At 43.5% G+C, this 21,581-nt stretch overlaps 1 protein-coding gene across 4 annotated transcripts in view; it reads left to right on the top strand.

Annotated features, from left to right (window-relative positions):
* Positions 1-21,581, top strand: part of KCTD15 (potassium channel tetramerization domain containing 15) — an 85,014-nt gene that overhangs the window by 11,492 nt on the left and 51,941 nt on the right. The window contains exon 1 of one of the 4 annotated variants that reach the window (XM_077288615.1): positions 19,348-19,777. The exons of 1 other annotated variant lie outside the window; for it this stretch is intronic. Coding sequence is in view for 1 of the 3 variants with exons in the window: in XM_077288613.1 (XP_077144728.1) it covers positions 20,053-20,061 (9 nt within the window). In the remaining 2 variants the exon portion in view is untranslated. 2 more of the 4 variants (XM_077288616.1, XM_077288613.1) reach the window with 2 other exon arrangements.

Raw genomic sequence — 21,581 nt, 5'->3', positions numbered from 1 at the left:
CAGCCCACAGAGAGCTATATACAGCCCACAGCAGTATACAGCACAGAGCACAGCCCACAGAGAACTATATACAGCCCACAGTAGTATACAGCACAGAGCACAGCCCACAGAGAACTATATACAGCACAGAGCAGTATACAGCACAGAGCACAGCCCACAGAGAACTATATACAGCCCACAGTAGTATACAGCACAGAGCACAGCCCACAGAGAACTATATACAGCCCACAGCAGTATACAGCACAGAGCACAGCCCACAGAGAGCTATATACAGCCCACAGTAGTATACAGCACAGAGCACAGCCCACAGAGAGCTATATACAGCCCACAGCAGTATACAGCACAGAGCACAGCCCACAGAGAACTATATACAGCCCACATCTCTTCTCTTCCTCCCCTCACCTCCTCCGAGAATGGCCCCACACAGGGCCGGACTGGGACTAAAATTCAGCCCTGGCATTTGAAGTTACACAGGCCCACTTGTCACATGGTGACTGTATAATATCTTTGTACACTTGTAGGCAGGGCCGGTTTTAGGCAAAGTGGGGCCCTAGGTAAAGTTTAAAATGGGTCCCCAAATGCTAACATATTGCACATCACACAGAAGCCTTTCTGTTGTATTTACGTGCGCTGAGTTTAGGCCGCTAAACGAGTTTGATCGACAATACTGAAGTTGTTCAACGCTTGTTTCCCGGCCTCTTTCCACCAGCTGAGGAATAATGATGAGACAGAACGATCACTAATAGATCACCATACAGTATCATGTTTTCAGCAGCACATCTACAGTTTACACTGGCAATGTGCTGCTGACAACAAGGCTTTTTGTTCCAGCAAAAACAATCCGAATATGCAGCATTTTACTTGTTTAGTAAAATACACCCCATAGTCCTCCATATATTATAATGTGCTCCATAGTCCTCCATATAGTATAATACACTCCCTATAGTCCTCCATATATTAAAATACACTGCTCAGTCCTCCACATAGTATAATACACTCCTCATAGTCCTCCATATAGCATAATACAATCCTCATAGTGCTCCATATAGTATAATGCACCGCCACAGTCATCCATGTAGTACAATTCACTTCCCATAGTATAATGCACCCCATAGTTCTTCATATAGTATAACGTATTCCCCATAGTCCTCGATACAGTATAATGCAGCCCACATATAGTATAATGCAGCCACCCCAGAGTATAATGCAGCCACCCCAGAGTATAATGCAGCCACCCCAGAGTATAATGCAGCCACCCCAGAGTATGTAACCCCCATAGAATATAATACAGCCCACCTCCCCATAATATATAATGTAGCCCCCCATAGAATATAATGCAGCCCCCCATAGTATATAACGCAGCCTCCCCCATAGAATATAATATACCCCCACAATAGTATATAACACAGCCACATAGTACATAACATGGCCTCCCCCATAGAATATAATATACTCCCCATAGTATATAGCAAAGCCCGCATATTATATAGCACAAACCGCATAGTATACAGCACAGCCTGCATACTATAGCACAGCTCGCGTAGTAGATAACACAGCCCACACAGCAGTATTCAGCACAGACCACACAGTAGTATACAGCACAGACCACACAGTAGTATACAGCACAGCCCACGTAGAAGTATACAGCACAGTCCACACAGTAGTATACAGCACAGCCCACAGAGTAATATATACAGCACAGCCCACAAAGTAATATATACAGCACAGCCCACAAAGTAATATATACAGCACAGCCCACAGAGAACTATATACAGCACAGCCCACAGAGAACTATATACAGCACAGCCCACAGAGAACTATATAAAGCACAGCCCAGAGTACTATATACAGCACAGCCCAGAGTACTATATAAAGCACAGCCCAGAGAGTACTATGTACAGCACAGCCCAGAGAGTACTATATACAGCACAGCCCACAGAGTACTATATACAGCACAGCCCACAGAGAACTATATACAGCACAGCCCACAGAGAACTATATACAGCACAGCCCACAGAGAACTATATAAAGCACAGCCCACAGAGAACTATATAAAGCACAGCCCAGAGTACTATATACAGCACAGCCCAGAGTACTATATAAAGCACAGCACAGAGAGTACTATATACAGCACAGCCCAGAGTGTACTATATACAGCACAGCCCACAGAGTACTATATACAGCACAGCCCACAGAGTACTATATACAGCACAGCCCACAGAGTACTATATACAGCACAGCCCACAGAGTACTATATACAGCACAGCCCACAGAGTACTATATACAGCACAGCCCACAGAGAACTATATACAGCACACAGTAGTATACAGCACAGAGCACAGCCCACAGAGAACTATATACAGCACACAGTAGTATACAGCACAGAGCACAGCCCACAGAGTACTATATACAGCACAGCCCAGAGAACTATATACAGCACACAGTAGTATACAGCACAGAGCACAGCCCACAGAGAACTATATACAGCCCACAGTAGTATACAGCACAGAGCACAGCCCACAGAGAACTATATACAGCACAGAGCACAGCCCACAGAGAACTATATACAGCCCACAGTAGCATACAGCACAGAGCACAGCCCACAGATAACTATATACAGCCCACAGTAGTATACAGCACAGAGCACAGCCCACTGAGAACTATATACAGCACAGAGCACAGCCCACAGAGAACTATATACAGCCCACAGTAGCATACAGCACAGAGCACAGCCCACAGATAACTATATACAGCCCACAGTAGTATACAGCACAGAGCACAGCCCACAGAGAACTATATACAGCACAGAGCACAGCCCAGAGAACTATATACAGCCCACAGTAGCATACAGCAGAGCACAGCCCACAGATAACTATATACAGCCCACAGTAGTATACAGCACAGAGCACAGCCCACAGAGAGCTATATACAGCCCACAGTAGTATACAGCACAGAGCACAGCCCACAGAGAACTATATACAGTCCACAGCAGTATACAGCACAGAGCACAGCCCACAGAGAACTATATACAGCCCACAGCAGTATACAGCACAGAGCACAGCCCACAGAGAACTATATATAGCACAGAGCACACAGTAGTATACAGCACAGAGCACAGCCCACAGAGAGCTATATACAGCCCACAGCAGTATACAGCACAGAGCACAGCCCACAGAGAACTATATACAGCCCACAGCAGTATACAGCACAGAGCACAGCCCACAGAGAACTATATACAGCCCACAGCAGTATACAGCACAGAGCACAGCCCACAGAGAACTATATACAGCCCACAGTAGTATACAGCACAGAGCACAGCCCACAGAGAACTATATACAGCCCACAGTAGTATACAGCACAGAGCACAGCCCACAGAGAGCTATATACAGCCCACAGCAGTATACAGCACAGAGCACAGCCCACAGAGAACTATATACAGCCCACAGTAGTATACAGCACAGAGCACAGCCCACAGAGAACTATATACAGCCCACAGTAGTATACAGCACAGAGCACAGCCCACAGAGAACTATATACAGCCCACAGCAGTATACAGCACAGAGCACAGCCCACAGAGGACTATATACAGCCCACAGTAGTATACAGCACAGAGCACAGCCCACAGAGAACTATATACAGCCCACAGTAGTATACAGCACAGAGCACAGCCCACAGAGAACTATATACAGCCCACAGTAGTATACAGCACAGAGCACAGCCCACAGAGAACTATATACAGCCCACAGCAGTATACAGCACAGAGCACAGCCCACAGAGAACTATATACAGCCCACAGCAGTATACAGCACAGAGCACAGCCCACAGAGAACTATATACAGCCCACAGTAGTATACAGCACAGAGCACAGCCCACAGAGAACTATATACAGCCCACAGTAGTATACAGCACAGAGCACAGCCCACAGAGAGCTATATACAGCCCACAGCAGTATACAGCACAGAGCACAGAGAACTATATACAGCCCACAGTAGTATACAGCACAGAGCACAGCCCACAGAGAACTATATACAGCACAGAGCAGTATACAGCACAGAGCACAGCCCACAGAGAACTATATACAGCCCACAGTAGTATACAGCACAGAGCACAGCCCACAGAGAACTATATACAGCCCACAGCAGTATACAGCACAGAGCACAGCCCACAGAGAGCTATATACAGCCCACAGTAGTATACAGCACAGAGCACAGCCCACAGAGAGCTATATACAGCCCACAGCAGTATACAGCACAGAGCACAGCCCACAGAGAACTATATACAGCCCACATCTCTTCTCTTCCTCCCCTCACCTCCTCCGAGAATGGCCCCACAGTCCAGAAAAAAAAAAAACTCTCCTCACCTCTCCTCGTGCCCAGCGTTGCTTCCTGGTTCCTGCTCCTGTCTCAGCAGCTGCAGTCTGCCCGGGACACAGCAGGTGCGCGATGATATGACATCATCGCGCACCCGCAGTGTCAGAGGCAGAGCGGGGAATGATGGGAGAGGAGCGTCTGCAGACGCTCTCTCCTCCATCATTGCATTCAACTGTACCGGCGTCTATACGCCGGTATAGTTGAATGCGACGGCGGGGGCGGCGGATTGAGCGGCCCACCACTGGCACCGGCCCTTCTGGCATTTGCCAGAAGTGCCCTATGGCCAGTCCGGCCCTGGCCCCACAGTCCAGAAAAAAAAAAAACTCTCCTCACCTCTCCTCGTGCCCAGCGTTGCTTCCTGGTTCCTGCTCCTGTCTCAGCAGCTGCAGTCTGCCCGGGACACAGCAGGTGCGCGATGATATGACATCATCGCGCACCCGCAGTGTCAGAGGCAGAGCGGGGAATGATGGGAGAGGAGCGTCTGCAGACGCTCTCTCCTCCATCATTGCATTCAACTGTACCGGCGTCTATACGCCGGTATAGTTGAATGCGACGGCGGGGGCGGCGGATTGAGCGGCCCACCACTGGCACCGGCCCTTCTGGCATTTGCCAGAAGTGCCCTATGGCCAGTCCGGCCCTGGTCGTTATCATCAATGAGATTCCAGCTAGATTTAACTTTAAAGGGGTTGCACAGGACTGATATTGATGGTCGAACTTTAGGATAGATGATCAATATCAGATCAGTGGAGGTCTCACACCCGACACCTCCACCGATCAGCTGTTACTAGGTTCTGTGGTCACTGGAAGTTCACAGTGTGAGGAGCCAGAATACACTTGCTCTTTATACTATGGAGTGTCCATTCACCAGTACTACAACTCAACTTCTACTGAAGTCAATAGGAGCTGAAACACAGTACCCAAAAGTGGCCACTACAAAGAGTACGGAGGTGTACTATTCTGGTTCAGTACACTGTGTACTTCCGATAGTCATGGCACCATGTATCAGCAGATCAGATCAATGGAGGTACCAACCGTCGGACCTCCTCCAATCAGATATTAAAGAGACACTCGCATCAAAGTTGTTATCCTCTTAATATAATGCAGTAGTCACATTATGTACATACAGTTGCTCATTTTGCCCATCTAAACCGTTAACGTCTATGACATCATATGATTAAAAACAGAAGAGCAGAATCCTTCTAAGATCTATGTAGAAACAGGAAGTCTCTTTGCATGCATGAGTCATCACTAGAACTCCAATTCTACTTTACTGCGAATTCTATGGCAGCCCAGTTCCACTCCCTCACCAACTAATGTCCCAGCTGCTCTGCTCTTCCCCCCTGCCAGGGATTTTGCAGTGAGGCAGAAGTTTAGTTCTAATGATGACTCATGCAGGGTAAAAAAAAAAAAAAAGACTTGCTGTTTCTACAAAGAGCTTAGAAGAAATCAGCTAGTCAGTTATTAATCACATGATGTCATAGAGCTAATGGAAAAGAGAAGAATTAACTGGGTAGAAAAGCAAAATGAGAAATTGTAAGTGCTCAGTGTTATTTAATATGGTGATTGCAACACACACACACACACATTATACATAATATTTATATATATATATAAATCCTTCACTACCCCATTCAATAATACAAGTTATTGCAGGTTTTTGGGTTCTTCATATTAATTTTCAATTTTCCACTACATATTGTTATCCATCCCCAAAAAGCTAAAGACGTATTTTATCCAGATTTCCTCGGACTACAAGGTGCTGTACTTAAATTCTCCATTTTTAATTGCTGCCTTTCATTAGATCAGAATTCATTTCACCTTCAAGGTACGGGCAAATATTAAAAATAACACCGATAAACATTTTCACATCACTCAATAAAATAGATTTCTCATTTCAGGGTCGCAAATATCATATTGAGATTTTTTTCCCCTCTTAAACAATAACACTTACTATCTCTGTACTTCTATGCATACTTTTGAAGTGCCATATTAAAACCAATCTCTAAGCCTTCAGGCAAAGTGAAGCAATTAGTCTTGCAGTTGTGAATAAATAAGAATTCCTTTTATATATCTGTCCTTGACACGTACCTTGCAAATCATGGAACTTTCATCTGGTGGAATAAAATGTTAAATAATGAACATCAATACTAAAAACTTCGACTGCTTTTCAGATGAGATTTCTACATATTTCTGTTATTATATTCATTTATATTTACATTTAAAACACATTTTTCTGAGGAAAGACGTAGGCAAGACCTCAGGTGCTGCCAATGCATATGTATTACCAATATGCAAAAATTCTCTGTTTTTTATTTTATCATTTAACTATTTTTGAAAGTGGGAGGATTTTTAGATATTTTCAACATCCTTTCTTGCCATTAATGTAATCAGTAAAAACATTTAAACATATTTATACAAAAAAATCAATATTGTGATGGAGAGTTCTAAATTATTTAGATAAAAATATCATAAAGGTTTTATTACTTTAGCTAAAATATTTATTTTTTAATATATTATTAAAAAAGTTTTTTTTACTAAACAGTCAAGAAAATTATCAATTTGTAGGAATGAAAGTACTTTAGACTTGGATGCTGTGTCAGGTCTGCCCTGTCACACAAAGGCCGGCGTCACACTGGCGAGTTTTACAGACGTATGAGCGCAGAAAATACGTCCGTGAAATACGCATAACACACGGCCCAATGATTCTCTCTGTCCCAGCTCCTATCAGCTGTATTTTACGGATCCGTAGTATACGGTCTTCTACGGCCGTAGAAAATCGCAGCATGCTGCGTTTGTCACCGTATTGCGCAAAAAAATCGCCAATGAAAGTCTATGGGGGCGAGAAAAATACGGATTACACACGGACCAGCAGTGTGACTTGCGAGAAATGCGCAGCGGTGTTCTATAGAAAAGCCGGTAATTCAATTGCCGGCTTTTTCTTTCTCCTTCACAAACCCAACAGGATATGAGACATGGTTTACATACAGTAAACCATCTCATATCCCTTTTTTTTTTTGCATATTCCACACTACTAATGTTAGTAGTGTGTATGTGCAAAATTTGGGTGCTGTAGCTGGTAAAATAAAGGGTTAAATGGCAGAAAAAATTGGCGTGGGCTCCCGCGCAATTTTCTCCGCCAGAGCGGTAAAGCCAGTGACTGAGGGCAGATATTAATAGCCTAGAGAGGGTCCATGGTTATTGGCCCCCCTGGCTAAAAACATCTGCCCCCAGCCACCCCAGAAAAGGCACATCTGGAAGATGCGCCTATTCTGGCACTTGGCCCCTCTCTTCCCACTCCCGTGTAGCGGTGGGATATGGGGTAATGAAGGGTTAATGTCACCTTGCTATTGTAAGTTGACATTAAGCCAGATTAATAATGGAGAGGCGTCAATTATCTATCCATTATTAATCCAATAGTACGAAATGGTTAATAAAACACACACACATTATTTAAAAGTATTTTAATGAAATAAAGACACAGGGTGTTGTAATATTTTATAATACTGGTAATCCACCTGAAGACCCTCGTTCTGTAACAAAGGAAAAATAAAAAAACAACAATATCTCATACCTTCCGTCGCTCAGGTCAAGTCCCACGAAGTAAATCCATCTGAAGGGGTTAAATCATTTTACAGCCAGGAGCTCTGCTAAAGCAGTGCTCGTGCCTGTAAAAACCCCAGGGAATGAATGGAAAGCAGGGTGACCTGTAGTTACCTTGAGTCGCGGTGATGCGCCCTCTGCTGGATGTCCTCATGAATTGGAGCCTGGAAAAAGTTCCCACATTCGAGTTCATATGAGGACATCCAGCAGAGGGCGCATCACCCTGAAAGTATAGTGACCATTTAAAGGGGATGTCTGGATTAGTAAAACCATTTTCAAAAACCTTTTTTAGGAAATTGTAAACAAATAGGGATGTAGACCTTTCAAAACCCTCAACTTGTAGCCAGAAACTGTCATTTTGGAGCTATAGACAACAATAATGGCCATCTAGTCAGCCAGATATAGAGAGGTGGTAGTCGTTTTTGTACAACATGAAGAGGAGGTGAGCTGTGACATCACCTATTGTGAATGGTGGATCCTGTGTTATCTACTGTATATAGAGGTGTTATCAGTCATTGTACAGAAGAAGGAGGTGAGCTGTGACATCACCTATTGTGAATGGTGGATCCTGTGTTATCTACTGTATATAGAGGTGTTATCAGTCATTGTACAAGAGAAGGAGGTGAGCTGTGACATCACCTATTGTGAATGGTGGATCCTGTGTAATCTACTGTATATAGAGGTGTTATCAGTTATTGTACAGGAGGAGGTGAGCTGTGACATTACCTATTGTCGATCCTGTGTGGTGTGAGATTGTTACTAATCTTTGTAATTCTGACTGTAATGATAATGAGATGACAGATGAGAAGTGATATCTACAGAAAAAGAATTGCCAGGCTGTTATGAGACCCAGGCGAAGTTCTGGTCGGCCCTGGTAGCTTACACTGTGTGCAGAATTATTAGGCAAGCTGTATTTTGATCCCATGATACTTTTTATACATTTTGTCCTGCTCGAAGCTGTTCAGGCTTGAGAGCCAACTACCAATTAAGTAAATCAGGTGATGTGCATCTCTGTAATGAGGAGGGGTGTTGTCTAATGACATCAAAACCCTATATAATGTGTGCTTAATTATTAGGCAACTTCCTTTCCTTTGGCAAAATGGGTCAGAACAGAGATTTGACGGGCTCTGAAAAGTCCAAAATTGTGAGATGTCTTGCAGAGGGATGCAGCAGTCTTCAAATTGCCAAACTTTTGAAGCGTGATCACCGAACAATCAAGAGTTTCATGGCAAATAGCCAACAGGGTCACAAGAAGCGTGTTGGGCAAAAGAGGCGCAAAATACCTGCCCATGAATTGAGGAAAATCAAGCGCAAAGCTGCCAAGATGCCATTTGCCACCAGTGTTGCCATATTTCAGAGCTGCAACGTTATTGGAGTAACGAAAAGCTCAAGGTGTGCAATACTCAGGGACATGGCCAAGGTAAGGAAGGCTGAAAAACGACCACCTCTGAACAAGAAACATAAGATAAAATGTCAACACTGGGCCAAGAAATATCTTAAGACTGACTTTTCAAAGGTTTTATGGACTGATGAAATGATGAAATGAGAGTGACTCTTAACCCCTTAAGCCCCGAGGGTGGTTTGCAAGTTAATGCATAGTTAAAGGTATATGATAGAAAATACCCAAGTGTGACACCATTCTAAAAACTGCACCCCCAAGGTACTTAAAACCACATTCAAGAAGTTTATTAACCCTTCAGGTGTTTCACAGGAATTTTTGGAATGTTTAAAAAAAATTAACATTTAATTTTTTTCACAAAAAATTTACTTCAGCTCCAATTTGTTTCATTTTACCAAGGGTAACAGGAGAAAATGGACCCCAAAAGTTGTTGAACAATTTGTCCTGAGTACGCCGATACCCCATATGTGAGGGTAAACCACTGTTTGGGCGAATGGCAGAGATCGGAAGCGAAGGAGCGCCATTTGACTTTTCAATGCAAAATTGACTGGAATTGAGATGGGACGCCATGTTGCGTTTGGAGAGCCACTAATGTGCCTAAACATTGAAACCTCCCACAAGTGACACCAATTTGGAAAGTAGACCACCTAAGGAACTTATCTAGATGTGTGGTGAGCACTTTGACCCACCAAGTGCTTCACAGAAGTTTATAACGCAGAGCCGTGAAAATAAAAATTATTTTTTTTGCACAAAAATTATTTTTTAGCCCCCAGTTTTGTATTTTCCCAAGGGTAGCAGGACAAATTGGACCCCAAAAGTTGTGCAATTTGTCCTGAGTATGCTGATACCCCATATGTGGGGATAACCACCGTTTGGGCGCATTGCAGAGCTCGGAAGGGAAGGAGCGCCATTTGGAATGCAGACTTAGATGGATTGGTCTGCAGGCGTCATGTTGCATTTGCAGAGCCCCTGATGTACCTAAACAGTAGAAATCCCCCACAAGTTACCCCATATTAGAAACTAGACCCCCCAAGGAACTTACCTAGATGTGTTGGGAGAACTTTGAACCCCAAGTGTTTCACTACAGTTTATAACGCAGAGCCGTGAAAATAAAAAATAATTTTTTTCCCCACAAAAATGTTTATTTAGCCCCCCAAATTTTTATTTTCCCATGGGTATCAAGAGAAATTGGACCCCAAAAGTTGTTGTCCAATTTGTCCCGAGTACGCTGATACCCCATATGTTGGGGTAAACCAATATTTGGGTGCACGGGAGATCTCGGAAGGGAAGGAGCACTGTTTTACTTTTTCAACGCAGAATTGGCTGGAATTGAGATCGGACGCCATGTCGCGTTTGGAGAGCCCTGATGTGCCTAAACAGTGGAAACCCCCAATTCCAACTGAAACCCTAACCCAAACACACCCCTAATCCCAACCACACCCCCTAACCCCAACCCTAACCACACCCCTAACCCGAATCCCAACCATAACCCTAACCACACCCCTAATCCTGACACACTCCTAACCCTAATCCCGACCGTAAATGTAATCCAAACCGTAGCCCTAACCCTAACTCTAACCCTAGCCCCAACCCTAACCCTAGCGGGAAAATGGAAATAAATACATTTTTTAAATTTTTTTATTTTTCCCTATCTAAGGGGGTGATGAAGGGGGGTTTGATTTACTATTTATAGCGGGTTTTCTAGCGGATTTTTGATTGGCAGCCGTCACTCACTAAAAGACGCTTTTCATTACAAACAACGTTTTTTGCGTTACCATATTTTGAGAGCTATAATTTTTCCATATTTTGGTCCACAGAGTCATGTGAGGTCTTGTTTTTTGCGGGACGAGTTGACATTTTCATTGGTATCATTTTCGGGCAAGTGACATTTTTTGATCGCTTTTTATTCCGATTTTTGTGAGGCAGTATGACCAAAAACCAGCTATTTATGAATTTCTTTGGGGGGGGGGTGTTTATACCGTTCCGCGTTTGGTAAAATGGATAAAGCAGTTTTATTCGGGTCAGTACAATTACAGCAATACCTCATTTATATCATTTTTTATGATTTGGCGCTTTTATACGATAAAAACTATTTTATAGAAAAAAGATTTATTTTTGCATCGCTTTATTTTTCGGACTATAATTTTTTTACTTTTTCGCTGATGACGCTGTTTGGCAGCTCGTTTTTTGCGGTACAAGATGACGTTTTCAGCGGTACCATGGTTATTTATATGTTTTTGATCGCGTGCTATTCCACTTTTTGTTTGGCAGTATGATAAAGCGTTGTTTTTTGCCTCGTTTTATTTATTTACTTCACTGAAGGGGTTAACGAGTGGGACAGTTTTATAGGTCGGGTTGTTACGGACGCGGCGATACTAAATATGTGTACTTTTATTGTTTTTTTTTATTTAGATAAAGGAATGTATTTATGGGAACAATATTTTTTTTTTCTTTATTTAGGAATTTTTTTTTTTTTAACACATCTAAATATTTTTTTTTTAAACTTTATAACATTGCCCCAGGGGGGGCATCATGTTATAAGGTCAGATCGCTGATCTGGCACTTTGCAATGCACTATGTCAGATCAGCGAACATACGTGCACTGCTCCTGGCTTACCAGCGCCTGCTCTGAGCAGGCGCTTGGTAAGCCACCTCCCTGCAGGACCCGGATGTAGCCCCGCGGCCATTTTGGATCCGGGGCCTGCAGGTAGGAGACGCTCGGTACAAGGTGAGCACATCGCCTTGTACCGAGGGTCTCAGGGAAGCACGCAGGGAGCCCCCCTCCCTGCGCGATGCTTCTCTATGCCCCCGGAACGCTGCAATCATGTTTGATCGCAGTGTGCGGGGGGTTAATGTGCCGGGGGCGGTCCGTGACCGCTCCTGGCACATAGTGCCGGATGTCAGCTGCGATAGTCAGCTGACACCCGGCCGCGCTCCCCCCGTGAGCATGGCCGATCGCTATGACGTACTATCCCGTCCCTGGGAATTAAGTCCCAGGTCACCTTGATGGGATAGTACGTCATATGGGATTAAGGGGTTAATAAGGCCAGATGGATGGGCCAGAGGCTGGATCAGTAAAGGGCAGAGAGCTCCACTCCGACTCAGACGCCAGCAAGGTGGAGGTGGGGTACTGGTATGGGCTGGTATCATCAAAGATGAACTTGTGGGACCTTTTCGGGTTGAGGATGGAGTGAAGCTCAACTCCCAGACCTACTGCCAGTTTCTGGAAGACAACTTCTTCAAGCAGTCGTACAGGAAGAAGTCGGTATCGTTCAAGAAAAACAGGATTTTCATGCAGGACAATACTCCATAACATGCCTCCAACTACTCCACAGCGTGGCTGGCCAGTAAAGGTCTCAAAGAAGAATAAATAATGACATGGCCCCCTTGTTCACCTGATCTGAACCCAATCGAGAACCTGTGGTACCTCATAAAATGTGAGATCTACAGGAAGGGAAAACAGTCCACCTCTCGGAACAGTGTCTGGGAGGCTGTGGTGGCTGCTGCACGCAATGTTGATCGTAAACAGATCAAGCAACTGACAGAATCTATGGATGGAAGGCTGTTAGTGTCATCATAAAGAAAGGTGGCTATATTGGTCACTAATTTTTTTGGGTTTTGTTTTTGCAGGTCAGAAATATTTATTTCTAAATTTTGTGCAGTGATATTGGTTTACCTGGTGAAAATAAACAAGTGAGATGGGAATATACAGGTCCTTCTCAAAAAATTAGCATATAGTGTTAAATTTCATTATTTACCATAATGTAATGATTACAATTAAACTTTCATATATTATAGATTCATTATCCACCAACTGAAATTTGTCAGGTCTTTTATTGTTTTAATACTGATGATTTTGGCTTACAACTCCTGATAACCCAAAAAACCTGTCTCAATAAATTAGCATATCAAGAAAAGGTTCTCTAAACGACCTATTACCCTAATCTTCTGAATCAACTAATTAACTCTAAACACATGCAAAAGATACCTGAGGCTTTTAAAAACTCCCTGCCTGCTTCATTACTCAAAACCCCCATCATGGGTAAGACTAGCGACCTGACAGATGTCAAGAAGGCCATCATTGACACCCTCAAGCAAGAGGGTAAGACCCAGAAAGAAATTTCTCAACAAATAGGCTGTTCCCAGAGTGCTGTATCAAGGCACCTCAATGGTAAGTCTGTTGGAAGGCAAAAATGTGGCAGAAAACGCTGTACAACGAGAAGAGGTGACCGGACCCTGAGGAAGATTGTGGAGAAGGACCGATTCCAGACCTTGGGGAACCTGAGGAAGCAGTGGACTGAGTCTGGTGTGGAAACATCCAGAGCCACCGTGCACAGGTGTGTGCAGGAAATGGGCTACAGGTGCCGCATTCCCCAGGTAAAGCCACTTTTGAACCATAAACAGCGGCAGAAGCGCCTGACCTGGGCTACAGAGAAGCAGCACTGGACTGTTGCTAAGTGGTCCCAAGTACTTTTTTCTGATGAAAGCAAATTTTGCATGTCATTCGGAAATCAAGGTGCCAGAGTCTGGAGGAAGACTGGGGAGAAGGAAATGCCAAAATGCCTGAAGTCCAGTGTCAAGTACCCAGTCAGTGATGGTGTGGGGTGCCATGTCAGCTGCTGGTGTTGGTCCACTGTGTTTCATCAAGGGCAGGGTCAAAGCAGCTAGCTATCAGGAGATTTTGGAGCACTTCATGCTTCCATCGGCTGAAATGCTTTATGGAGATGAAGATTTCATTTTTCAGCACGACCTGGCACCTGCTCACAGTGCCAAAACCACTGGTAAATGGTTTACTGACCATGGTATTACTGTGCTCAATTGGCCTGCCAACTCTCCTGACCTGAACCCCATAGAGAATCTGTGGGATATTGTGAAGAGAAAGTTGAGAGACGCAAGACCCAACACTCTGGATGAGCTTAAGGCCGCTATTGAAGCATCCTGGGCCTCCATAACATCTCAGCAGTGTCACAGGCTGATTGCCTCCATGCCACGCCGCATTGAAGCAGTCATTTCTGCCAAAGGATTCCCGACCAAGTATTGAGTGCATAACTGAACATTATTATTTGATGGTTTTTTTGTTTGTTATTAAAAAACACTTTTATTTGATTGGACGGGTGAAATATGCTAATTTATTGAGACAGGTTTTTTGGGTTATCAGGAGTTGTATGCCAAAATCATCAGTATTAAAACAATAAAAGACCTGACAAATTTCAGTTGGTGGATAATGAATCTATAGTATATGAAAGTTTAATTGTAATCATTACATTATGGTAAATAATGAAATTTAACACTATATGCTAATTTTTTGAGAAGGACCTGTATTTGGTTTTTATTAAGTTGCCTAATAATTCTGCACAGTAATAGTTACCTGCACAAACAAATGTCCTCCTAAGATAGCCAAATCTAAAAAAAAAAAACACTCCAACTTCCAAAAATATTAAGCTTTGATATTTATGAGTCTTTTGGGTTGATTGGGAACATAGTTGTTCATCAATAATAAAAATAATCCTCTAAAATACAACTTGCCTAATAATTCTGCACACAGTGTATAGTAGTGGTGCCCAGTGATAATGATCAATCCATAAGACATCAGTGGAAACACATGGCATTGACACTTGCAGTAAAGGTGTGAGTTTTATAGTCACCATGTGATTAGAAAAAGAACTGCAAATGTTTTTGATCAGCCATGAGGCAATCTCTTTACCTATTAGGCCACAAGTTGTGACAAAGACATCTGCCATCTTTCTTTATCCACAATCTGGCTTAGGCTACTGTCACACTAGCGTTGTTGGCTGTACGTCGCAATGCGTCGTTCAGGAGAAAAAACGCATCGTGCAAAGTTGTCTGCAGGATGCGTTTTTCCCCATAGACTAACATTACCGACGCATTGCGACGTATTGCCATACATTGCATCCGTCATGCAAAGGTTGCGTCGTGTTTTGGCGGACCGTCGGCACAAAAAAACGTTACATGTAACTTTTTTTGTGCGTCTAGTCCGCCATTTTCGACCGCGCATGTGCCACCGAAACTCCGCCCCCTCCTCCCCGGACCTTACAATGGGGCAGCGGAAGCGTCGTAAGACTGCTTCCGCTGCCCACGTCGGGCATTTCTTTCACAGCATGCGTCGGTACGTCGGCCCGATGCAGCGCGACGGCCCCGTACCGACGCTAGTGTGAAAGCAGCCTTAGCAAACTTATTGAGTGTTGTGATTGTGAGACTGAATGACCACAGAGAAAACTGCAAGATTTCAGGATTTCTCTGAACATAAATGGTGACACTGAAAAAAAGACCAAAAAATGTTATCTGTAACCTTACTAGAATTTGTTAGCAGGTTTTTATTACCTCATCTGAGAACAGTATGATGTAGGAACAGAGTCCATGATTCCAGCGATGTATCACTTAGTTTACTGGGTGCTGTAGTTGTGATACAATCAAGCTCAGAAAGCTGCCCCCCCCCCCCCCCCCCCCCCCCGGTTAGTTAGTTGTGTACACTGTATATTGACAGTAAACTCCTAATCAGTGCTGGAGGTGGAGTTGGACCAGGATGCACTGGAGCTCTAGTCCTGCATTGATAATCTCCTGCTGAAAAACCACACGTTGTCAACAACAGCACACAGCCTAAACCGTAACACATCGCTGAAATGAGGATCTCTGCCCCTACCTCATACTGCCCTCAGATTAAATACCTGCTGACAGATTCCCTTTAAAATTGGGACCATTTTTTACATATTTGGATTACTTTTTATCATATTGGATTTTAATTTTAAGAAATATAGAATTACAATTTAGTTTTTTGTTTGAAGATGAAGACTATAAGTTACTTTTCTCCTAACCATATAATTTTTGGGATGACACAATCACTTTAAAGGGACGCTGCAAGCAAAACTGATGCCTATGTCAGAGCTTGAGGCTGTGGCGCACGACGACGGAGATTGTAAGTCCACCAAGGGCGAGAATCTCAGTCATGCTCCCCCCTACCCGTTCCATGGACATAACGCAGAATCCGTTTTGTCCTATGCAACAAAATTCACATGAGAGTTTTTACGGGGAGAACTTCTTTTATAAAATCTCCGCGCTATTGCTACCGCTGCTGAAGCTTTCGCAGAATACGGAATTTGAAGCAACAGTTCCCAGTGAATAAGAAGTTGCCAGGGTCGGAGCTCTACAAGTCGCAGTCACACAATACTCTGAATGTTCTTCACACCCTCCGGAGCTCAAAGAGAATATGTAATGATTTCAGCTACAATGCCAGCGTGCAGGTGTTACAATGAACTCTTCCGGCACACGATCCCACTGTATACAGCCAGCCACTAACATGTACAGTCATTCTGTGAGCGATCGCCTCCCAGTCTCCGGGGAGAATCACCTGTACGGTCTACCTGATTTACCTGTCCTCCATCAGAAGTGCTCCTGAAAACAACGGCGGGCGGGATGCTAATCATTAAGATGACCTACTTCTCATTTTTCCTTTTCATTTTCAAAAGCCGCGTTAAAAAATCCATAAATTAAGGAAATTAACTGATGGAGCCCCTGGCGTCTTTGTAAGCTATTTAAATCTTTAAATTTACAACATCTTCTGCATATATCAAGTAATTGAACTAACTGCGGGGATGTAACTTTAATGAGAAAATTTCCCTTTTTCTGCTGGAGCTCGTACTCCAAAAAAACAAAAAAAAGGGCCCCGGGAAGAAAAAGTTGTTTATTCCTGCCAAGGGGATAGGAAGAGCCGTATGAAGTTTCTTTTGTAGCTTTGTGATACGGGAGAACAAAAGGCATATGGAATATTTAATTTATTCTACGGATCCCGGCACCCAGTCATCGCAAACAAAAGTGACAACTGGGACCTTGTCTCCTGCTAACCTTAAAACAAAAGCACTTGACCTTTCTGAGAGGGGTGAACCCACAGCGGTTGCAGTTGCCGAGTTTCGACACTAGTTGGTGCTGACGATCTAGAAATTTGGGAAAAGTATTATGATGTTACTATTGCTACCAGCTTAAAAAGTGAAAACTGTACATATCAAAAGCCACATCCCCAGATGTACAAGGGAGATTAGTGATGTAACTGGCGTAGAATGCAACCACTCCTCAAAAACAAATCCCTGAAAGCGGGGGCTGGCTGGCAAAATGGCAAGAGGCTAAGCCCCCTCCTTACGAAGAAGCCCCAGGTACTCGCCTCCATCCAAAATAAAGATGATAAATGCACGTAAAAAGGCAAAACAAAAACTGCCTTTAAATTGAAAGTTGGCACAAATATTATTGCTAAAGTCCCTGTCCCCTATCTTCATTTTTATTTAACCCCTTTACAAAGATTCACCTACATTTCTTTTAAGTCACTCTTCTAAGCTTTGCCATTAGTGCGGAGCGCCCCTTTCCTTAAGAGTAGTAAAGTGAGGATGATGTAGCGCTGCAAGGATTGAGAACAATGCCCCCAAAACTGACACTTTGGCCCTGTGCAAAAGTTTGGGCAATTAGTAAAACTTATTTTTATTATTATTATTATTATCATCATTTTATTTTTTTTTTAGATATCTTGTCATGAGAACAGAGGCTCCAAAGCCTGTGAAAGATGCCAGGGAGCGAGGGTGGGGGGATGTGAAGTATCTGCATGGGAGATCTTCATAGCAGACATCTCCAGCTAGCCGTGCTCTATAATTGAAATGGCGCGTTTAGCCAGGGGCTAGTACAGAGGGTGCATTTTGCAATAGTACAAAGCCTGTCCATAGACGTCATTTGGTATTAATGGCCTGGAGGAAGTCTAATGCCAACCATTAGCAGAAGAGAGGCAGAAAACAGAACTTGGGGAGGGCGGAGGGATAGCTTAGGGGTAGAAGGGAAAAGGGCAATTTGGGGGGGATCTGGGAAGTAAATAGAATCCCTTAAAATGAGGCTCATAAAGGAAATGGAAGAATAGCCAAAGCCCCTATGGGGTTAAGGAGGGGAGTGTAAAAAAATAGTTCTGCCTGCACGGGGTTAAAAACACCCTACAAAATTGAATTTTTGGGGGAGAAAAAAATGATGGATAACGATAAAAATGTTCAATATGTATATGTTATTGTATCGTTGACCTCCATCCGATATATCGCTACAATCTCAACGAGGATCTAACATTTCCATGGCTTTCCTGGCAATTGCTATCATCGAAGCTGCTATAACTAGACACCGAAAATATGAAGCATTGGGGACAGATTTTATTTTTTTAAACTTACAAACCATTGTTTGTCACTATTTATTATGCTTTGCTTATATGCAGCATTTTAGACATCATCATCGCTGTCCCTATTGGGACTCACAATATCAATCCCCTATCAGTAGGTTTTTGGAGTGTGAGAGGAAACTGGAGAACCCGGAGGAAACCCACGTAAACACGGGGAGAACATACAAACTCTTGGCAGATGTGGTTCTTGGTGGGATTTGAACCCAGGACCCCAGAACTGCAAAGCAACAATGCTAACCACTGAGCCACCGTAGGCTTTCTTCTCACCACGAGTGCCAGTTATCAGCGCTAGAAGTCTCATTAATTATTGGTATTTCATGACCAGCTCAAAAGGAGATGGCAGACCTAATACAAGAGATGATTGACCCAACCATGACTATAATGCCATCAGGGTCAGCCAAGGGAAGGGACAGGATGTGGATAAGGGGGGTGCGTTTTAACATTTCACTGGGCAAATAATACTTATTTTACACTGGAAGATGTCCAACAAAGTGTGACATTTTTTGCAAAAAAAAATAAATATATACAGTATATATATTTATATATATAAGGTAAAGGTAAAAAAACTAAATAAAAAAGGAGCAAGAGAGCATGAACCCCCACCAGCCCCAAAAGAAAAAAAAAACCCTTAAGTTTTGCATCAAGTTCTAGTGTAGCTGTAGCAATTGTAACACACAGAGTCAAAGGATGTGAGAAACGTGCCCTGTGTTACTTATTTGGGAGCTGAAAATTTATGCCTCGCTGAAAGTGCCCGAGGAGGAATTACATCAGACGAAATGACAATGATTAAAATCAGCTTTTTCTCTGTGTGCCTGCCCTCGTCTGCTGGAGCTGGAGCCCGCCGATCCCCGCACTCACACCGTTAGCCCACAGCTGGCACTGGAGGGGGCACCTCTCCGACAAGGCGGCAGCAGAGGGGGCAGAGCTGGGCCACTCCATTGGAGCTGATCCTTGCCCTGGAGGCGTTTGGAAGCCCAGAGCTAGGAGTGTGCAGCGCAATCTCTCTCCTCCTCTCCATTCTCCTGCAGCTCGGGCTCCTTCCTCTCTAGTCTCCAGGCTGCACCAGGGTTTGGGGGGCTCGTGAGACCAGGGGGTGCCCAGGAGACAGAAAGGGGCACTGTTCCGGGGAGAGGACAAGGCACACAGGGAAGAAGAGGAGGAGGAGGAGGAGGAAAAGAGCTGACCGGGATCAAGGTAAGAGAGGAGGAAGGGCTTGCTGGAAAAAGTGACTTGGAAGCACAGGAGCCCCCCGATCCCTGCTGCAGGCTCCCCGGCTGCGTGTACAGGGTCTCCGAGCCGGCAGGATGGATGTGGGGTATATGGCCAATACATGGTCCATGCATGCTGGTGCTATGGAGGTGGTATGGCAGCAGACTAGGAGAGGGAGACCCCCTAATCATAGCTGGGGGGTCGTGTGCCAGTGTCCTGGTGTCTTGTGCAGTGGGTGTAAGAGTCAGTCTGTGTGTGTGATGCCTGCAGTAAGTATGATCGGCTTCCATCTCTTGCATTGTATGTTATGTATTGTTTTCCATTGTATTGCATTTAGGGGGTTGTCGGAGGGATCGTTTGAAGCAAGGGAGAATCTGGGGGTCCAGATGTGCAGGATAAGATGGGAATGTTCAGACAAGGGGATAAGTGCACTGAATGGTCCGGGGTTCTTCTGGTAAGAAACACAAGGGGGACAAGAGGAGCTGAGAGTTTTCATCCACTTCCTCCTGTCCAAAAGTTTCCTGCAAAGACTTGTGTCACTGGGTGCCCTGCTGGCTGGCTGGTCTCAGGGGCTAGCTATAGATAGATGATAGTTAGCTAGATGGATAGATAGATAATAGCTAGATAGATACATAGATAGATAGATACATAGATAGATACATAGATAGAGAATAGATAGATACATAGATAGATAGATAACAGATAGATAATAGATAGATACATACCTAAATGGATAGATAATAGATGGATATATTGATAGATAATAGATTAATAGATAGATGATAGATAATAGATAGCTAGATGGATAGATAGATAATAGATACATAGATAGGTAGATAATAGATAGATAGATACATACATAGGTAGATAACAGATAGATAATAGATAGATACATACCTAAATGGATAGATAGATAGATAATAGATGGATATATTGATAGATAATAGATAGATTAATAGATAGATAGATAAAAAGTGTTACCTCTCTCTACTATAATATGGTCATGAATGTAAGGACTTTGCATTAATCGGACAAATGGACCAAAATGTATTCAATATTTTGAAATTCTTCATAAAATAATATTTTTTGTTAACAATTTTTTTTGTTACAAATTGTCATAAGACCTGCCAAACTATCCAGATCTCCAAAGGTCAGAACCACTTGTCTTCTGGCCCCATACAGAGCAATCATCACTATAATTGCATTTTGGGTGAATTCTGAACAATTTGAAGCAAGTCCCATAAGGTTTTGTGGGTCCAGAGAGACCAGTGTTACCGATTTCTCTCCATCTCTTAGTTAGGGAAGTTGCTTTAGGACCACCGCTCATGAACTTATTATATGTCTTCCTATAAGAAGGATAAAGCTGGGAATCAGAACCCAAGCGTTCTCCAATAGATGGGAAACGTTCCCATTGGTCCGCACCAGCCTAATTGTCACTACAGATGCAAAGATTGTATGCAGATTACTAATATTTACATCTGGTCTTTCTGTTTAAAAGAAAAACTAAGGGGGGTATCGTCTCCCCTGACCACTCAGACGTTGTATTGTTCGTGCTGTGAGCAGTCTCCTAAGGCAGTGCAGGGGTTAAGCCTAGTCATGCTCCCAGTTTCATTATTATAAAATATTATGCAATCCTGATATTAATATTCAGCCACTGTGAATGTGAACTTGCTACGTTGATCTTTCTTTGTGTTTTATAATAATTGTATGGTGTTTTTGGAATCTCTGGTTAGTCACCCCCAGCCACCCCCTCGGTATGGTTCCCACAGTCTGTAGCAGTGGTGCCGAG

This window comes from Ranitomeya variabilis, chromosome 2 (assembly GCF_051348905.1).
Source record: "Ranitomeya variabilis isolate aRanVar5 chromosome 2, aRanVar5.hap1, whole genome shotgun sequence".
Lineage (NCBI taxonomy): Eukaryota > Metazoa > Chordata > Amphibia > Anura > Dendrobatidae > Ranitomeya > Ranitomeya variabilis.
The sequence above is the reverse complement of the archived record's forward strand: the minus strand, read 5'-3'. Positions and strand labels throughout refer to the sequence as shown.